The 14,917-nt window shown below is 42.1% G+C and overlaps 1 protein-coding gene across 1 annotated transcript in view; it reads left to right on the forward strand.

The window, feature by feature from the left end:
• Positions 1-8,397, forward strand: part of GRAMD2B (GRAM domain containing 2B) — a 44,829-nt gene extending 36,432 nt beyond the window's left edge. Inside the window, exons 12-14 of the mRNA XM_045022310.1 lie at positions 318-422; positions 3,377-3,470; positions 7,057-8,397. Coding sequence (XP_044878245.1) covers positions 318-422; positions 3,377-3,470; positions 7,057-7,098 — 241 coding nt within the window. The 3' untranslated portion in view covers positions 7,099-8,397. The remainder of the gene's footprint in view (positions 1-317; positions 423-3,376; positions 3,471-7,056) is intronic.
• The last annotated feature ends 6,520 nt before the right edge of the window (positions 8,398-14,917 follow it).

The following is a 14,917-nucleotide window of genomic DNA, read 5'->3' on the forward strand; positions in this document are numbered from 1 at the left end:
TAAGGTGATTGTGACAGCTAAGTTTAAGAACACTACATAAATGTCCATCCAAATAACACTTAGCACTGCTGTAGACTCTAAGGATGAGATTTTTTCAAAGCTACCTGAAACATGGGGGCACCAGATGAGTTGAGAGTCCAATGCTCTAAGGCAGCTTTGAAAATCCCGCACTAGGAATTGTACAGTGTACAAATAATAAAGTTATTCATTGATTTTTAAAATGACAAGTATTGTCAAACTTCTTTTTGGATACATCTGTCTGAGGGTGCTATGCTCCAACTAACGCAGCTGTCTTGTCATTTATTTTTCCCCTGCAGTGTCTGTGTCCTAGTCTTTTCTACCTTCTACATGAGATATAAAATCAATGTTCTGGAGGAACGGCTAGTCTCCATGGCTTCCTTTGTTGACTCCCATATTAATAAGTAAGAAGGCATCATTTTTAAAGGAGAATAATATTCTTCTGTTTTTACATACTAAGCCCTGCTGGACACATATCTTCAAAACCTTCTGATAATTGATGACAATTTAGTGCTATGCAGTTCTTGAGCCTGCATTAGTCTCATCTCATAACTTCCTCTGTTTCTCAGGAGCATTGGGGTACTTCAAGAGAATTCAGGTGTTACCTGGATTTAAGCAAATTTCAGTTAATTGGGAGTAAAGGTTACACAGTGTTATGGGACAATCTAGAGTTGTACTGTACCCTCCCTTCAAAGAGGCATATTTCAGAGTTCCTGAAATTGGCTGCTTTGCAAAGAGCACCTGGAGAACAAAGGTTTGATCTGGCTAGCTTTAGACACTTCAAAACCTGCAGGCGGGTTCCTCTGATTGTGTATTGTGGGGAAGAGGGTTCCTGAAGGTTTGGGCTACCTTCATCTTCAGGCTATACCCATCCTACTGCACTAATACCCCCATTAAGTTGACTCCCTCAAGAATCTGGGCTGCTCTGGGTACCAGCATGGCCATCATCAGCATAAATAAGAGCAGTCAAAAGGTCCTTTAATTTACAGCAACCTCCTGAGGGCTGTCTAAAGACTGCTACACAGTTCAGAGCAGGCTGGAGCCCCCATAGTGCTGTGCACTATGGGCCTGCTCCCTCCACCGGAAATTGTTACTGCCACTTATGGCTGCTGTGTGCTGTGCGTTCACTAGGGGAATTTTCCCATGACCCTTGTGGCCCAGTTCCATTCCCTCAATGTTGCAGCAGCAGGCAGAGCTCAGGTCAGGGGGAAAATTTGTCCCCAGTGGGCAACCCCCCTACTGGGGACATAGTTTATATAGACAAGAGGGGTTGGGGGGGGGGTGTTTGTTTGGGTGGGGTTTTTTTCCCCCACACTCCTGAGGTAGCTCTCCCAGCAAAACTTTTAAGTGCAGACCTAGCCTTAAACTGTTAAGTATATTAATGGGGCAAGGGGAGAAGTAGATGGAGAAAATACAAGTAATTCAGTTAATGTCAATATCAATAACCTAATCCACTAACTCATGAATATTTATTCTTACTGCCTACTATGTACTATGAATATGTCTATATTGCACTAAAAAACATAAGAGGTCAGATTTAATAAGCATTTATTTCTAGTGCAGCCAGTTGTGGTATTCTGGGATCATTCAGTGCTTAAGGTGCTTGGAAGAGATCAAGTTTATTCTGTTTGCGCTTCCAGTTGGCTGTGCTTAACAAGAGCTTCAGGGTGCCCCACCCAGGCTCTGTCTGGTAATCTCAGCCATTGAAGGCACAATCCCCAATACCAAACCAATGAACTCTCATCTGCACTTCCAGGTGGTTTAAAATAGATTTCCATGCCCCAAAACAATGGCCTCAGTTAATGGAGAAGTCAATAAAAAGTAAGTAGTGTGTGGAGAGTTTTTTGGATTAGCCCTTCGGACTCTCCAAATGAACATTCATCATCCTTGGTAAAAGGCAGTGAGGTACATAGTATATTTATAAGCAACTCACTGACCTTCCTGAGTTATCTAAGCAAACACAGGGCCTGCTTCTCATTACAATATAGTTCCCTCTCCAGGCCCCATTTCTTAGCACCCACTATGGCTGTTGTTAAAGACAAAAACAAATAACATTTCCTTTGCCAACCTCATTCTTTACCTACCTGTTATCAGGAGCCAACCTAGTCTTCAGCACAGAGCAGCTGGGGGCTCCATGAAAGTCTGACAATACAGATTTCTCCTCAGGCTCCTCTGCTGCAAGCACATGATTCCCAGGCTAAGGGAAGGAATGGAACCCAGCAGCAGGGAGACAGTTGTCCTTAAGAGAGCCAATTAGAGAAGAAATAGTTATTCCATAGCAGGTCAGAGCACAACTTGCATTAGCTAGGGCTCCTGACCTAGCACCGGTCTGAGCCTCAGAAACTTAAGATCTTACCCAGACATCGCAACGCCTAGTTGCTGCACCAAAACCACAGCTAGTTGGGTTCAAAGGTGGATATAATTGGGGAAACTGACCAGTTTATTTAGGGTTACATTCAAGAGTGGACTATATTCTCGCCCTCATGTGATTGTGAACCTTCCTAATCTAGCACGCAAAAAATTGTTAAAAATCAAATAGTAAACCAGAATGCAAAACTGCAACAGCAGGTGTTGTACCCGGAAATGTTGACATAGTCAGCCAGCTGGAGAAGCACCACCTGAAAAACAAGCAGCCAAAGAAAGCAACAAAAGGCTAAACCTAACACAAGGCAGTGCCATACCCAGAATGGGTGGGCCTGTCTGCAAAGTATTGAAAGGGCCCAATCTCTTGGGTCAAGTTACGTTACACCTCTAACTCCATTTTCCTGGCGAGTCATCCATGACAAAACATTCCAGCCCACTTCGAAAAACTGTTGCACCATTTAGGGTCCAATTCTGCTCTCAGCTATTTATGCAACTTCCACTGACAGTGGGGCTAGTGTGCATCTATCATAGGGCAGAGTTAGGCTCTTGATTATTAATTTAAAGGAGTAGGAAGGGAATAATGCCTTATCCTTAAATGGGAATGTCTGGAAAGCTGTTCATCCACTGTGTTTTCCCTTATTTGGAATTGTGTGAAACTGTTATGGCCCCTTCAAACCACTTTGATAATGGAGGGAGGGTCATGCCAATGTGGTCCAAACTTCTAAAGGATAGAGAATAATCCTAATGTGCACTTTCCACTCTTTTTATTTCCCCATAAGACACAAGCATACTTAAAGAGATTTTACTAATAAAAATGTTAAGAATTTCCATCTTGGTTTCTGTAGAATTAGTCTGGTAAAGAATGTAGTCTGAGGGTACAAATTACATTACAGAAATACTGTGCTAAATAAGCAGTAACAATGTTCCCATTTAAATCCTTCATTGTTCTCATCTTTCCTTTCCTCCTTCACATCTCGTTCTTTTCTTTTAACAGCCAGCCAGTGCAACAAGGCCTGGGATCCCATCTGCAAATTAATGCTGATGCCCTCTGTGGTGAACTAACAGCTAACCTCATAAAATTGGAAAAGGTAATTGATTGAGATGAATAATATTGTGTAAATACTTAAATGCCCGCTACTCAGGATACTTGATGATCACAACAGGTTTTTGTCAAACCACTGATGTTTCTTTCCCAAAAGTACCAGACTCTCCAAGATTTGCTTTTGTAGATCTCTGAACAGCATCTCTGGAAGAGTGTGCACCACCTTCCTGAGGTGAGAGAGTTCTTGGACAATGGCATAAATTAACAGTTAAGCCTGAGCATGTGTGTCAGTATGTGTGAGTGCTCCCTTATGAGAGGTTGAGAGATCAATTGCCATTTAATTACTCTGAAACCTCCAGTGATTTGTTGTGTTTATGATCAGTTCATGACCTTCATTTTTGGCTGGTAAGGCAACAGACTTGATATTACCTTTCTTGGGTGATATTGTTTGGACAAAACAGACTGGAGAAACATAAAACCTGCTGGAATGCCGGTGTCCGCCTACAAAGTGGGTGTTTAGTAATGTCTGTTACTACTAAGTAACATGAATGCACCAGCTGTTTGTTCCCTGCAGATGACCTCTTCTCTTTTCCATTTACTAACTGCAGAACTAAATGTATTTGCTATCCCCAGCTGGAAAATCAAACAAAAACAAGGCTAGGCAGGAAGGTATATTTTCACTCGGTTACATTTTATACTTCAAGTGCAGTAAACTGATAATTAAAACTAAGGTGTTTCATTTTTTCCATTGGCTCAGCATGTAGGTTGTATTTCTACTGTAATAACCCTTTATTTGAATTCCTATATATTACAATCACATGAGTGTTTTTTTTGTTTGTTTTTTTTTTTTCTAAAATGTTGATAGCGTGCCAAGGTCTTCAATACAGTTTGTTTTTCCAGAGCAAACTTTTCAGGTTGCATGTCACTGAGATTATTTAATATCACTGCTAGCTGTATGTCAAAGAACAACTTTGCTACCAACTTTGTTTCAGAACAATTTTGCTACCAAGGAAATGGGGCTTGATTCTCTCTTCAATGTAAATCTGGAGTCATTCAATTGACTTCATTGTCAATGTTTACTAGTTTAAAACTAGTGAGTGAGAGGAGGTTACTCACTATATGGTAAGATATATTCAGAGACTTTCAATATTGACCCAAGTACACAGGCCAAATCATTACAATGGGATTTCTCATATAAAGACTAATGCTTCAGTTCAGCAAATCACATGAGCGTGTTCTGAAGTCTCATTCATTTCAGTGGGATTTGAGCCTATGCTTAAAGTTAAATGCTTTGCTCAACTGGGGCCAAAAGAATTGAACCCCTAAAGGGACCTTAACTGTGCATATTTTCACACTTGGATTGCTGCCAATTTACAATACAATGGTCCTAGTGTCCTCTGAGCACAGGTTGTTGCATACCAACTCACCTCTCTTAAACTGGCACTGGCACTCTTCAATAAAGAATTGCTAAACCTTAGCAAGCATTTAAGCTAACACTATATGGAATAATTAGCTATTTTTTGTTTGTGAAAATTGTACTACTGGGTTGACATTCTGCTCTGATAAATTTTTTTTTAGAAGAGGAAAGTTATTAGTCCTGGTACCTATACTTAATGTATGCTTTCCTCTCCTCATCACATCTTCCCCATAGGCTTGCAGAAATCTGGCCTTACACCTACTCTCAAAAAGCCTGTTCAGAATTTGACCCTGTTGCACTGACCTCTTTTGAATGTGACCTTGTGTTTCTCCCAGCTCTATTGAATTCCACACTTGTGGGCCACTGAATTCCCATTGGCTTAGTACCACAATAGCACTTTTAGACTATTTTTGATGGGCTTCATACAGTTTGGTTGCCAAATGTACCAGATGTATCCACCTGACAAGTGCTTGAAATGAAAAACCAAAAGGACTCATGTGCCTGACATATGAGCCCCAGGATCTCGGTTGACTCCTCCACCTCTTCTGAGAAGGGAATACAGTTAAAATGCAGGCACTAGATAAATTTGTATATATTAACCTGGAAGCAGATTTCATTTTTTTTCTTTCCATTTCTTTCTTCCTTTCCCTCGGTGAACCTATCCCTGCTTTTTATTTTTTTTTTCTTAACGGGTGTGTTTGGTGTGCCTCAGGGAAGTGGAGGTATGATAACATGGTTTTAAGGTAACTTTCCCTGATCCTGGGTCAACTGGGGGCTGGACTAGGCATGGCATAATCTTAGAGCAGCTTTAAGGCAGCTCCATATTACACCATCTATAGCCAGTGGCTATGGCAGCTGAGGCTCTGGCAGAACACCATGTGTCCCACTATGACATGCCCTATGCTAAAGTGGAGAGAGAAACAGGAGGCATCAAGCTGGCTAAGCTAGCTTTGCACCATCCAATTGTCCCCTTGGGTAGCATTTTGGTTGTTTTGCGCTACCTTCTACAACAAAGTAGCTGGGGCAGAGAATAGAGCCCAGTATCTTTTCCCTGGTGCTGGCTGCCACCTTGCTTCTCCTTAAAGGAGTAGGCTAATTTCTGGAGCATGGAATGTTTTACTTCATGATCTGTAGATTGTATCCTACTGTCCATCAGATGAGGGGGAAGCCTGTCCTGTTTGAGCTCGCCAAAACACTTTGAATTTCCCACTTTAAAAAACCCAAAGGCTTTGGATAAAAGTTCTGTAGATGTTTTCTTGAGATTTTGGCCACCTATAAAGATGGTGACCATCTTTCAATTATCAAAAAAGATCAATTATGAAATTTTGAAAAATTACAACATATTGATAAATCACTTAAAGTTAATGAAATTAATTACTGGGTTTTTTTCCCAACTCTACTGTTAGTCATGGAGTAGCCCTGCTCTTTCACTAGCTCAAACTTAGTGGAAGAGCAGGGCAGCTACAGAATTTACCAAAAGTGCTCCTAAGTCCTGACACCTCAGTTCCAACTTTCCAACTGAGTTTGTACCTGGCCAGGGCTGTCCCTAGGGGGGTGTGGGCCCGGGACAAAGGTGCCAAGTTTCTAATCTTGATGGGGTTCTCCTCCCTGGCTCTGTCTAAGACCTGTCCCCATGCCACCCCTTCCCCCAAGGCCCCACCCCACCTCTTCCCACCCCCACCCTGCCTCTTCCCTGCCCAGTTCCACCCCCTCCCCCAAGCATGCTTTTGCGCCCTCACTCCTCTTTTTCCCCCCCTCCCCCCCGTGCCTTCTCATGCCGTGAAACATCTGATCCACAGCAGGCAGGAGGCACTGATCGGCGGGGCCTGCCAGCAGGTAGGAGGCATTGCGGGGAGGGGGAGGTTCTGGTAGGGGGGGCTCCTCCTTGACTGCCTGCCTGCTGCTCACATCCCTGTTTGCTTCCTCACCTCACCCATCCTCCTGCCTCACCTCCCTGCCCGCTGCCTCATGATTTTATCGATGTGCGGGGACCCTCCAGGGCCTGGGGCAGTCACCCCAATTTACCGTACCCAAGGGACAGCTCTGTACCTGGCTGATGCACATGGATGTTGGGTTGACTTCAGTATAGCAACCATTCGAAAGGGCATAAATAGCAGTGCCAGAATTAACTGATGCACTCAAACTTGCACTGAAGAATGCTTTCTAACTGTGTGAATAGCAGTAAGTATATCTGAACCTTCTGTTCTTCTTTAAGATACAAAACAACTTACAAAGACTACTTGAAGATGGTGACTGAAACCTTCATGTTCTGGGCTACTTCATACCTCATTCTCCTGCGTCTGATAAGCAGCATCAAACACTGCAGTGAACTCTGCAGGCTGGAGTTCATGTTCCATTTTTTGAATTTAGAGCCACACTTAGACTGCTGCAGTAGCTTCTCCATCTCAAGAATCTGGAGAGTGGTTTATTCTTGTGCAATGAAATATATCTGTGTATGCTGACAATAATGTTTTTCTATTGCTAGTCACACATCAGTATGTGATTTTTATAGTTTGGGGCCAAATTCTGTTCTTGGTTACTCCAGTGTAAATCTGGAGTAACTCCCTTTATCTCAATATTTGTTTTTCATTTACATGGATGTGACAGAGCAGAATTTGGTCCTGGATGTACAGATACGGAACCATCATGTGCAAATGCTTGTTGCCTTTCAGAGAGAGATCCCTGTCTCTCTGATATTACTGTAGTTATTTATAAACACTTCATTTTTAGTTTTCTTCTCTTCTGCTCTGGTTCCCCAAAATCTATGCATGTGTCAAATACCTTCATGTCTGGTCTCTCTGGGTCTGAATCTGAGGTGCTGAGTGCATTCTGCTTATGTGCCAGATTCTCAGCTGGTGTAAATCATCAGCACACCTCCATTTACTTTGCTGGAGCTATACCAGCTTAATACCAGCTGAGGATCTGGCCCATTGACTTCAATAGAAATTGAGTGCCCAGTAGATGACCAGATCAATCCCTATGCAAACGCTCACAATTTTTTACAGAATATCCCACCCACTATGAACTGTAGCTTCTGCAAACTGTTTACAAGGCTAAGTGGCACACCGAGCTGCTAAACACAGTTTAAAATATCCAGTATATTTTAAATCTATCATTGTAACATAGTTTGCTCAGGATGCCCTTCAGTGCTAAGACGCTGTCAGCTTTTCAAAGTGTCGCATGAGGTCTTAGTTGTGCAGTTCCCATTCCAGTTACCGGGAGTCCCATAGCTAATTTGGTCACAGAAGATCCCACAGAGTCTATCACCCTTACACAGTGGGAACTGGCAAGTTAATGAAAATACAATAATAGAAACTATTTTATTGGAGTGAATAGAAGAAAAATAGGTGTTCCTCTTGTTACACTGTTCTGTTGTTTTCACAGAGCCTTAAATGATGAAGTAACTGGTGATTTTAACTCTTTGGTTTCCGAAGTGGGTTGGTTGGTTTTCATGAGGCAATATTTAGGGTAGCATAAGATAGAGCCTGTAAGTAAACAGATGTTTATATATGCATTTTTATAATCATTTCTGTGAAATGTACCTTATTTTGTTTAATAAAAAAAACTGTTTAAAAAAGTCTGCCTACAATTTCGCTTGTACATTCCACATGTAGCAGTTAGTTTTATACTATAAACAAAGCTGATATAGGTTTTTGCAATCAGAAATGTTGCTCTTACTGTGAATCCATTTTGTGCCTGCAAAATCTGTTTTCAAACCACTTTCTAAAAATCATCCTACACAATGCAGCTAGGGCCCGATCAAAAGCCTAATGCAAGCCATGAGAGCCTTTCCATTGAAGGCTTTCATTCAGATTCTCAGTGTGGATGTATTTTTCCTCCTCTCCGGCCACTGGAGAAGATCCTCAGCTGCTGTAAATCCATGTAACACCAGGACCGATTTACATCAGCTGAGGATCTGCAGGAACAATTTTTATAGTGGGGATGCTGCTGATGGAAACCAGATGATGCGGCAGCCCCACCAGTAGCCCTAGTTCTAACACCACTGAGCATCTGGCCCATATTTGTAACATGTTTGTGAACCTTGGGTAAAGCCTGTTGCCCTCAGCCTGTAGGCAAGGTGCAGCAATCTGCACAGCTGAGCCAGGGGCCAGTTGTATATGGTGCCTATTGGGCACCTCTCCCATTCAGTGGATCTGTTTCAGGTTGATGTGGTTTCCCCAGAAATACACACCTCAGTGAAGAGAGCACTGCAAGGCTTTGCTCTCCAGCATGCTGGAAGTTAGAGTTCCACACCCCAAGTGGCCATTTTCCATCCTAAACACAGCATGGCAGAAGTTCCACTGAATGTACTCTTTTTGTGGCTGTAAAGTTTCTGGGCGGGTCTTCCCTATTTACTTAGAGGTATAAATATCACTAGCTAAGCAAATTGATAAACAGACCTCTCCACACACAACTTTTCACCTCACATTCCCAAATATGAGCCACATTCTGCCCTCACTTACAAAGTCAGTAGATTTGCAGGGCTGCAATGGAGGGCAGTAGCTGACTTCCAACAGTGAATTTAATGCAAGGAACAGGAGAGACAAGCTAGGGCACCACCGAGAGCTGTCCTAATGTGATTCCACTGCTGAGGATTATGGCAGTGAGGAATTGCCAAAACACTAGATCTCCACAGTCTTATCTCCTCTCACCCTAACACAGCCCGGTCCATCCCACAACGGCTCCTGGAAACACCCGCTCTATGAGAGCCGTAGGCCAGCAGTAGATCTGAGCCTCAGAGTTTGCAATATGAAATGTGTGCCAAGGCTGGTAATAGTTTTCTCCATGACATTACTTGGTGAAATACCACAACAGAGATTGTACTAAATTTTTGTTGCCTCTTGAGGCAACTTTTAAGTAGAGTTGGACAAAAAATCAATTTTTGGGGATTTGTCAGCAAATCAGAAAAATCTGTTTCAGACTAGCAAAATAAGAGTGAGCGTACCTTTGTTTTATAACCTTTAGGTTATGGTTATGGCACTTGTCTGGGATGTAGGAGGCCAGGTTTAAATCCCCACCCCGGAGCTGTGCCTAGAACTCAGATTTCTTGTCTCCCAAGTGAGCACTGCAAGGACCAGGCTATAGGCTGTTTTAGAAGAGGTTGCTCTCAATCTCTCCTGTTGAAGCTGGTCCACTTTGTGGACCTACCTACACATTCATTGGCCCAAAGAGAGAGAGCACAAGAGAATGACTCTATAGCCTGGTGATGAGTATGAGGCACTCACCTGGGACGGGGCAGTGCTGAGTTCAAGTCCTTGTTCCATGGAGTGGATTTAAGCTGGGGTTTCCCACATCTCATGCAAAAACCCTAACCCCTGGGCTAAAAGTTAAAATGGGGGGGAAAAAATTGTCTTATTTTTCTGGCCTGCGATAAGTTTTTTTTCCAGGAAAACTAATTGGATCAAATTCACAAAGTTTCAGGTCAACTGAGACTGCATGTTTTGGCAAATTTAACTATTCAAAAAAAATTTCATAACCTAGATCGCTAAGGGCCAAATGTTGCCTTTGGATGTGCCCACATGCCTCCTATTTAATTCAAAGAGAGCCCTGTAAGCAGAGCCCAGGATGGAGAAAAGACTATCCCAGTCTGTGTTCAAATACATCTGAACAGTATTTCTAAACCTGGTGTCTTTTTTAAACCTTGTGGAGATTATACAGAGCTGCCTATGTAACTCCATCCAACTGAGGAGCTGACTTTGAATTTGCAAAGGGTATGAATTAAAAGCAGTTCTTGAAATTACAAAGCACAGAAAAGATGTCTCAGAAGCAGGGTCAACTGATGTTATTGTGAAGACATCAAATAGTTCTACCTCTTAACAGTAAGTGGGATGGAGAGGGGTTTCATGCTGGACAAGCTCTGATTACACCCACTTTGGAAGAGATCTTTACTGAATTTAGTGGTGAGGAACCGCTAACCAGGCGGGTTTTTATGGTGTCTTTTAGATTTAAAATCAAACTAATTGGACAAGGAACAAGAACTACACTATTTACCAAACAAAGGGATATAAAATACACTTGCTGGAATTCTCTACAGAGTAATTTTGTTTCCTACAAATTTCATGGGGAAAATTGTAATGGAGAAGCCCAAGTTTTCAGAAGTGACTATTGATTTTTAGGTGTCCAACTTGAAGCACCTTTAAAAGGGGCTTTTCAGAAAGTTTTGAACTTCCACCCTATGAAAATCAGACACCCCTGAAAATTTTGACTGCCTACTGTATTGTAATATGCTGAGTTAAGTTTTACAGCAGACTGGGAAGGAGAGCAGGTAAGCTAAAGATTTATCACTAACAATGCTGTTCCCCAAGCACATATATTAGATAACAGTGACCAGAATAAACAATTGCAGCAGTGAATGAGTAATCCGAATTTATTGTAATAGATCTTTGGGCTGATAACTGCCCTTTAACCTACATGTTGTTTGTAGTAGTGTTGGTCCCAGCATATTAGAGATACACAAGGTGGGTGAAGAAGATCTCTGTGTAGCTCGGAAACTTGTCTCTTTAACCCAGGTGGCACAATTCAAGGTAAGGTGAATCCAAGTAACCTAATTTCTTTCTAATGCAGGAGAAATAACTGCTGCACTGCTCTGTTGTGGGGGAAGATCAGAGTCAGGGCTGGCTCCAGGGTTTTTGCTGCCCCAAGCAGCGTGTGTTTTTTTAATTAAAAAAAAAAAAAAAGCACCATCTGCAGCTCTACTGCTGCTGCTTCAGTCTTCGGCAGCTGGTCCTTCGCTCCAAGAGGGAGTGAGGGACTTGCAGCCAAAGAGCCAGACGTGCCGCCCCTCTCCGTTGGCCACCCCAAGCAGCTGCTTGCTGGGCTGGTGCCTGGAGCCGGCCCTAGTCAGAGCTCATATTTGTCTTCTGATATTGGTAGTGTCACTCGCACACTGCCTTCAGCAAATCATTTGTGTATCAGTTTCTGCAACTGTAAATCTGGAATGATGCTGGATCACTTCACAAGCGTGTTATAAATGTTTCAATAGCACTATGGGATCAGAGCCAAAAGGTGTTGTGTAAGTGCCAATTATGGTGCAATGCCCTCCCCAGACTGGGAAACAGAGAGCTGCTGGGAAAGGGCCTATGAAACCTCTGCAAGGTTCATCTAGTAAGAACACGTAGAGCCTCTATCTCACAGCTCTGGACTTGCTCTAGTCAATAAAGACCAGATCATCCCCTGCTGCAGTAGAACACATAGGATTATTACCAGGGATGATAAGGCAGAGGAGTTGAGTTTCATCTGTCTGTTCCAACTGGGTTTTGCCCATTTGTTGGGACCCTTCTGCCTCTGCCTTGGCCCTTAGAGCTCTATCAGAGTTGCTCATGAAATGACCGTGTGTGTGTGAGAGAGAGAGAGAGAGAATTTTCAACAAAAACAATAAAATGTCAAATTTTCATCACATTCCTTCTACATTTGAGAGGGGACAGGTTGTAGCACAACTGTTTTGAGTACGTACTCAGGCCACTAGCCCAAACCACTGCCAGTACTGCTGTGTATGTTATTTTTAGGCATGTCTCTGGCTACGTGACCTAGGAATTATACTTTCCAGCTGCTGCGTAGACATATCCTTACTGCTACAGATTTCTTAGGTACTGTTATCAGTTTATCACCTGACTGGATCAGCTGCAGTTACTGGTAACCTGCTGCACTTAAGAGCATTGAGAGTTTGAAGTTATTAAGGAGGAATAGCTTGCAATAAAGATAATGAAAGAAGAACGGCTATTTATAAGTGAAACTGAAGCAAACAAACTGGACCTTTTATCACTCTGTCATATGCTTTTTATAAATAACATAACAATAACTTCTTTATTTGGAAGAAGCTACACATTAATTGCAGTTTGCCAGGTGAGAAATAGCAGCACCATTATTTAACACACTTAATTTACTAGCATGCATAGAATGGCAAATCTTACTTATTGCCTCTGTAATTTGTGGCTTGAAATCAGTGAGCTCCTCCCTAATTCCTGCTGGCTGCTATACCAGTAGCAGAAATTTTATAATGCAAGGAAGACAGAACTTTGGTAAAATCAGGGTTTCACAAAATTGTGGGACTAGATGATAGGCTATTAGTATGTTACTTACTAACAACCTCCCTCCCCACCCCTGCAAACCTCCTGTTACTAAAAAAGAGGCAAAAGCTTAACTAAATAGCTAGATCATACCTGGTGCACCCTGAAGTGCTCCAAATTCTAGCTTAGGAAGACTACCAGAGAAGAGGTTTTAAAGATGTGACACCACTACCTTCCACGGAGCTTGCCCTGCCATGGAGAGTTTATTCCTATATATCATAGAAAGAACAAGGAGCTACTACAAGATGTCATATAGCCTATAGGTATCTCCTCCCAAGATGTAGCTATGCACATCTCTCCCACCTATACATCTCACTTTTTCTATTCTCTCTCTCCTTCCCAGAACAACTTTCACTTAATATTCAGGTACTGTACCTACTTAAGTAACAATAGCAAAACAAAATCAACAATGGTGTGTATAATCATCTTGTGTATTGTGTTTAATGGCAGTTATCTTTTTCCTATGTACATGATACTTTGTATCCGCTGTGTTGAATTAATCTGGTTACTGGTCACATACTCATTGATTTCAGAGCCATTAAAAACCCACCCTTGTTGGTCAGACAGGAAGCCCTGTGAAAGGCCATCCCTCAGTTACTCAAGTCATGACGAACTAGAAGTGTCCATATTAAACTCCATTAGTTGTTTATAAACAAGTTTCCTGGTCTTCGGCAATGTAGGAAGCATGGAAATAGGGCTATATGGAATAATGATACTGATGAGGTAATTTTCCATTGAGAAGGCACTTTGCCAGTGCTTAGTTGCAGATTAGAGAGCAATCATTTGGCTGTGCTGCCAAGTGCAAAATTAAAAACTAGCTCTTATCTATACATCTGCAGATAGCACTAAGTGTTCTTTCCAAAGTAAAGAATTAACCGGTGGCTTAACCGCTTCATTACAACTGGTTCCTGGTATAGTGCAAAACACAGCTCAGGAACTGTTCCACCAGCATGGTAGTGCCCATGACTTTGGAGGATTAGCACAACCCTTCAATGTGATCTCATTCTGCTTCAGTACAAAAGCTGCAGCTGAGGCAAGCCGTGAAGGGAAGTTTGTACAGGGAAGTCACTTTTTACCAATGTTTAATTCCAACACGTAAGTGATGAACTCTTGACTTTTTCTCATGGAATACAGTTTGTGACACAGACTTATGATTCTCATGTGAACAACTACATCTAAAACAATCACTACATGGTATCCAGCTTCAATCAGAGCACAGTACTGACAAGTTACTCAAGTTTTAAGACGAAACCTACCGCTGATCCTTGTAGTACTCCACTAAACACCTTTCTCAACAGATACTTTACTACTTATCATTACCCCTTGTGTTCACCCTTTAGCCAGTTTACTGATCTACATGCCAGTGTTCCCATGCCATCCAATTTGAATTACTTTAAGAGGGATTTCATCAAATGCTTTACTGACATTAAAATATTAAATCTACTATCTCCCCTTCATTAACTAATTTACTAATTCTATCAAAAAAGCTATCCAGTTAGCTGGCTGAGGTTTGGTCTTTATAAACCCATGCTGTTTTACACCTGTGGTTCTTTTAAGGCTTGTCTGCATGGGGAAAATAGCTATGTCAGTCAACTTCCCCATGCAGATAAGCCCTTATTCTCTAAGCGCTCAAAAAGGATGGCAGGAGTTTTACCACATTAGCTGATCTTTGGAAACATCTTCATGTAGACAATATAGTTTGTAATTTTCTTGAGTGTTAGTCAGTTGAGGTACACAGTAGGGGTGAGGCTAGATTTACCTCGAAGAGATAATATGTGAACACTACCCTGGCCTTGCCTTCACTAGGATTTTATTTTGTGTTAGCTAACGGGCGTTGGCCCCCACACATACACACTACCTTTATCCTAGTGAAGAAATGGCCTAAGGTTGAAATCATGGCCCTATTACAGTCAATGGGAGTTTTGTCATTGACTTCAACAGTGCCCACGATTTCACCCTAAAAGTTCAGAAAAGTGATACCAAATACACTATTGGTGTAAGCAAATCCAG

The sequence above is a fragment of the Mauremys mutica genome, chromosome 6 (genome assembly GCF_020497125.1).
Source record: "Mauremys mutica isolate MM-2020 ecotype Southern chromosome 6, ASM2049712v1, whole genome shotgun sequence".
In the NCBI taxonomy this organism is placed as follows: domain Eukaryota; kingdom Metazoa; phylum Chordata; order Testudines; family Geoemydidae; genus Mauremys; species Mauremys mutica.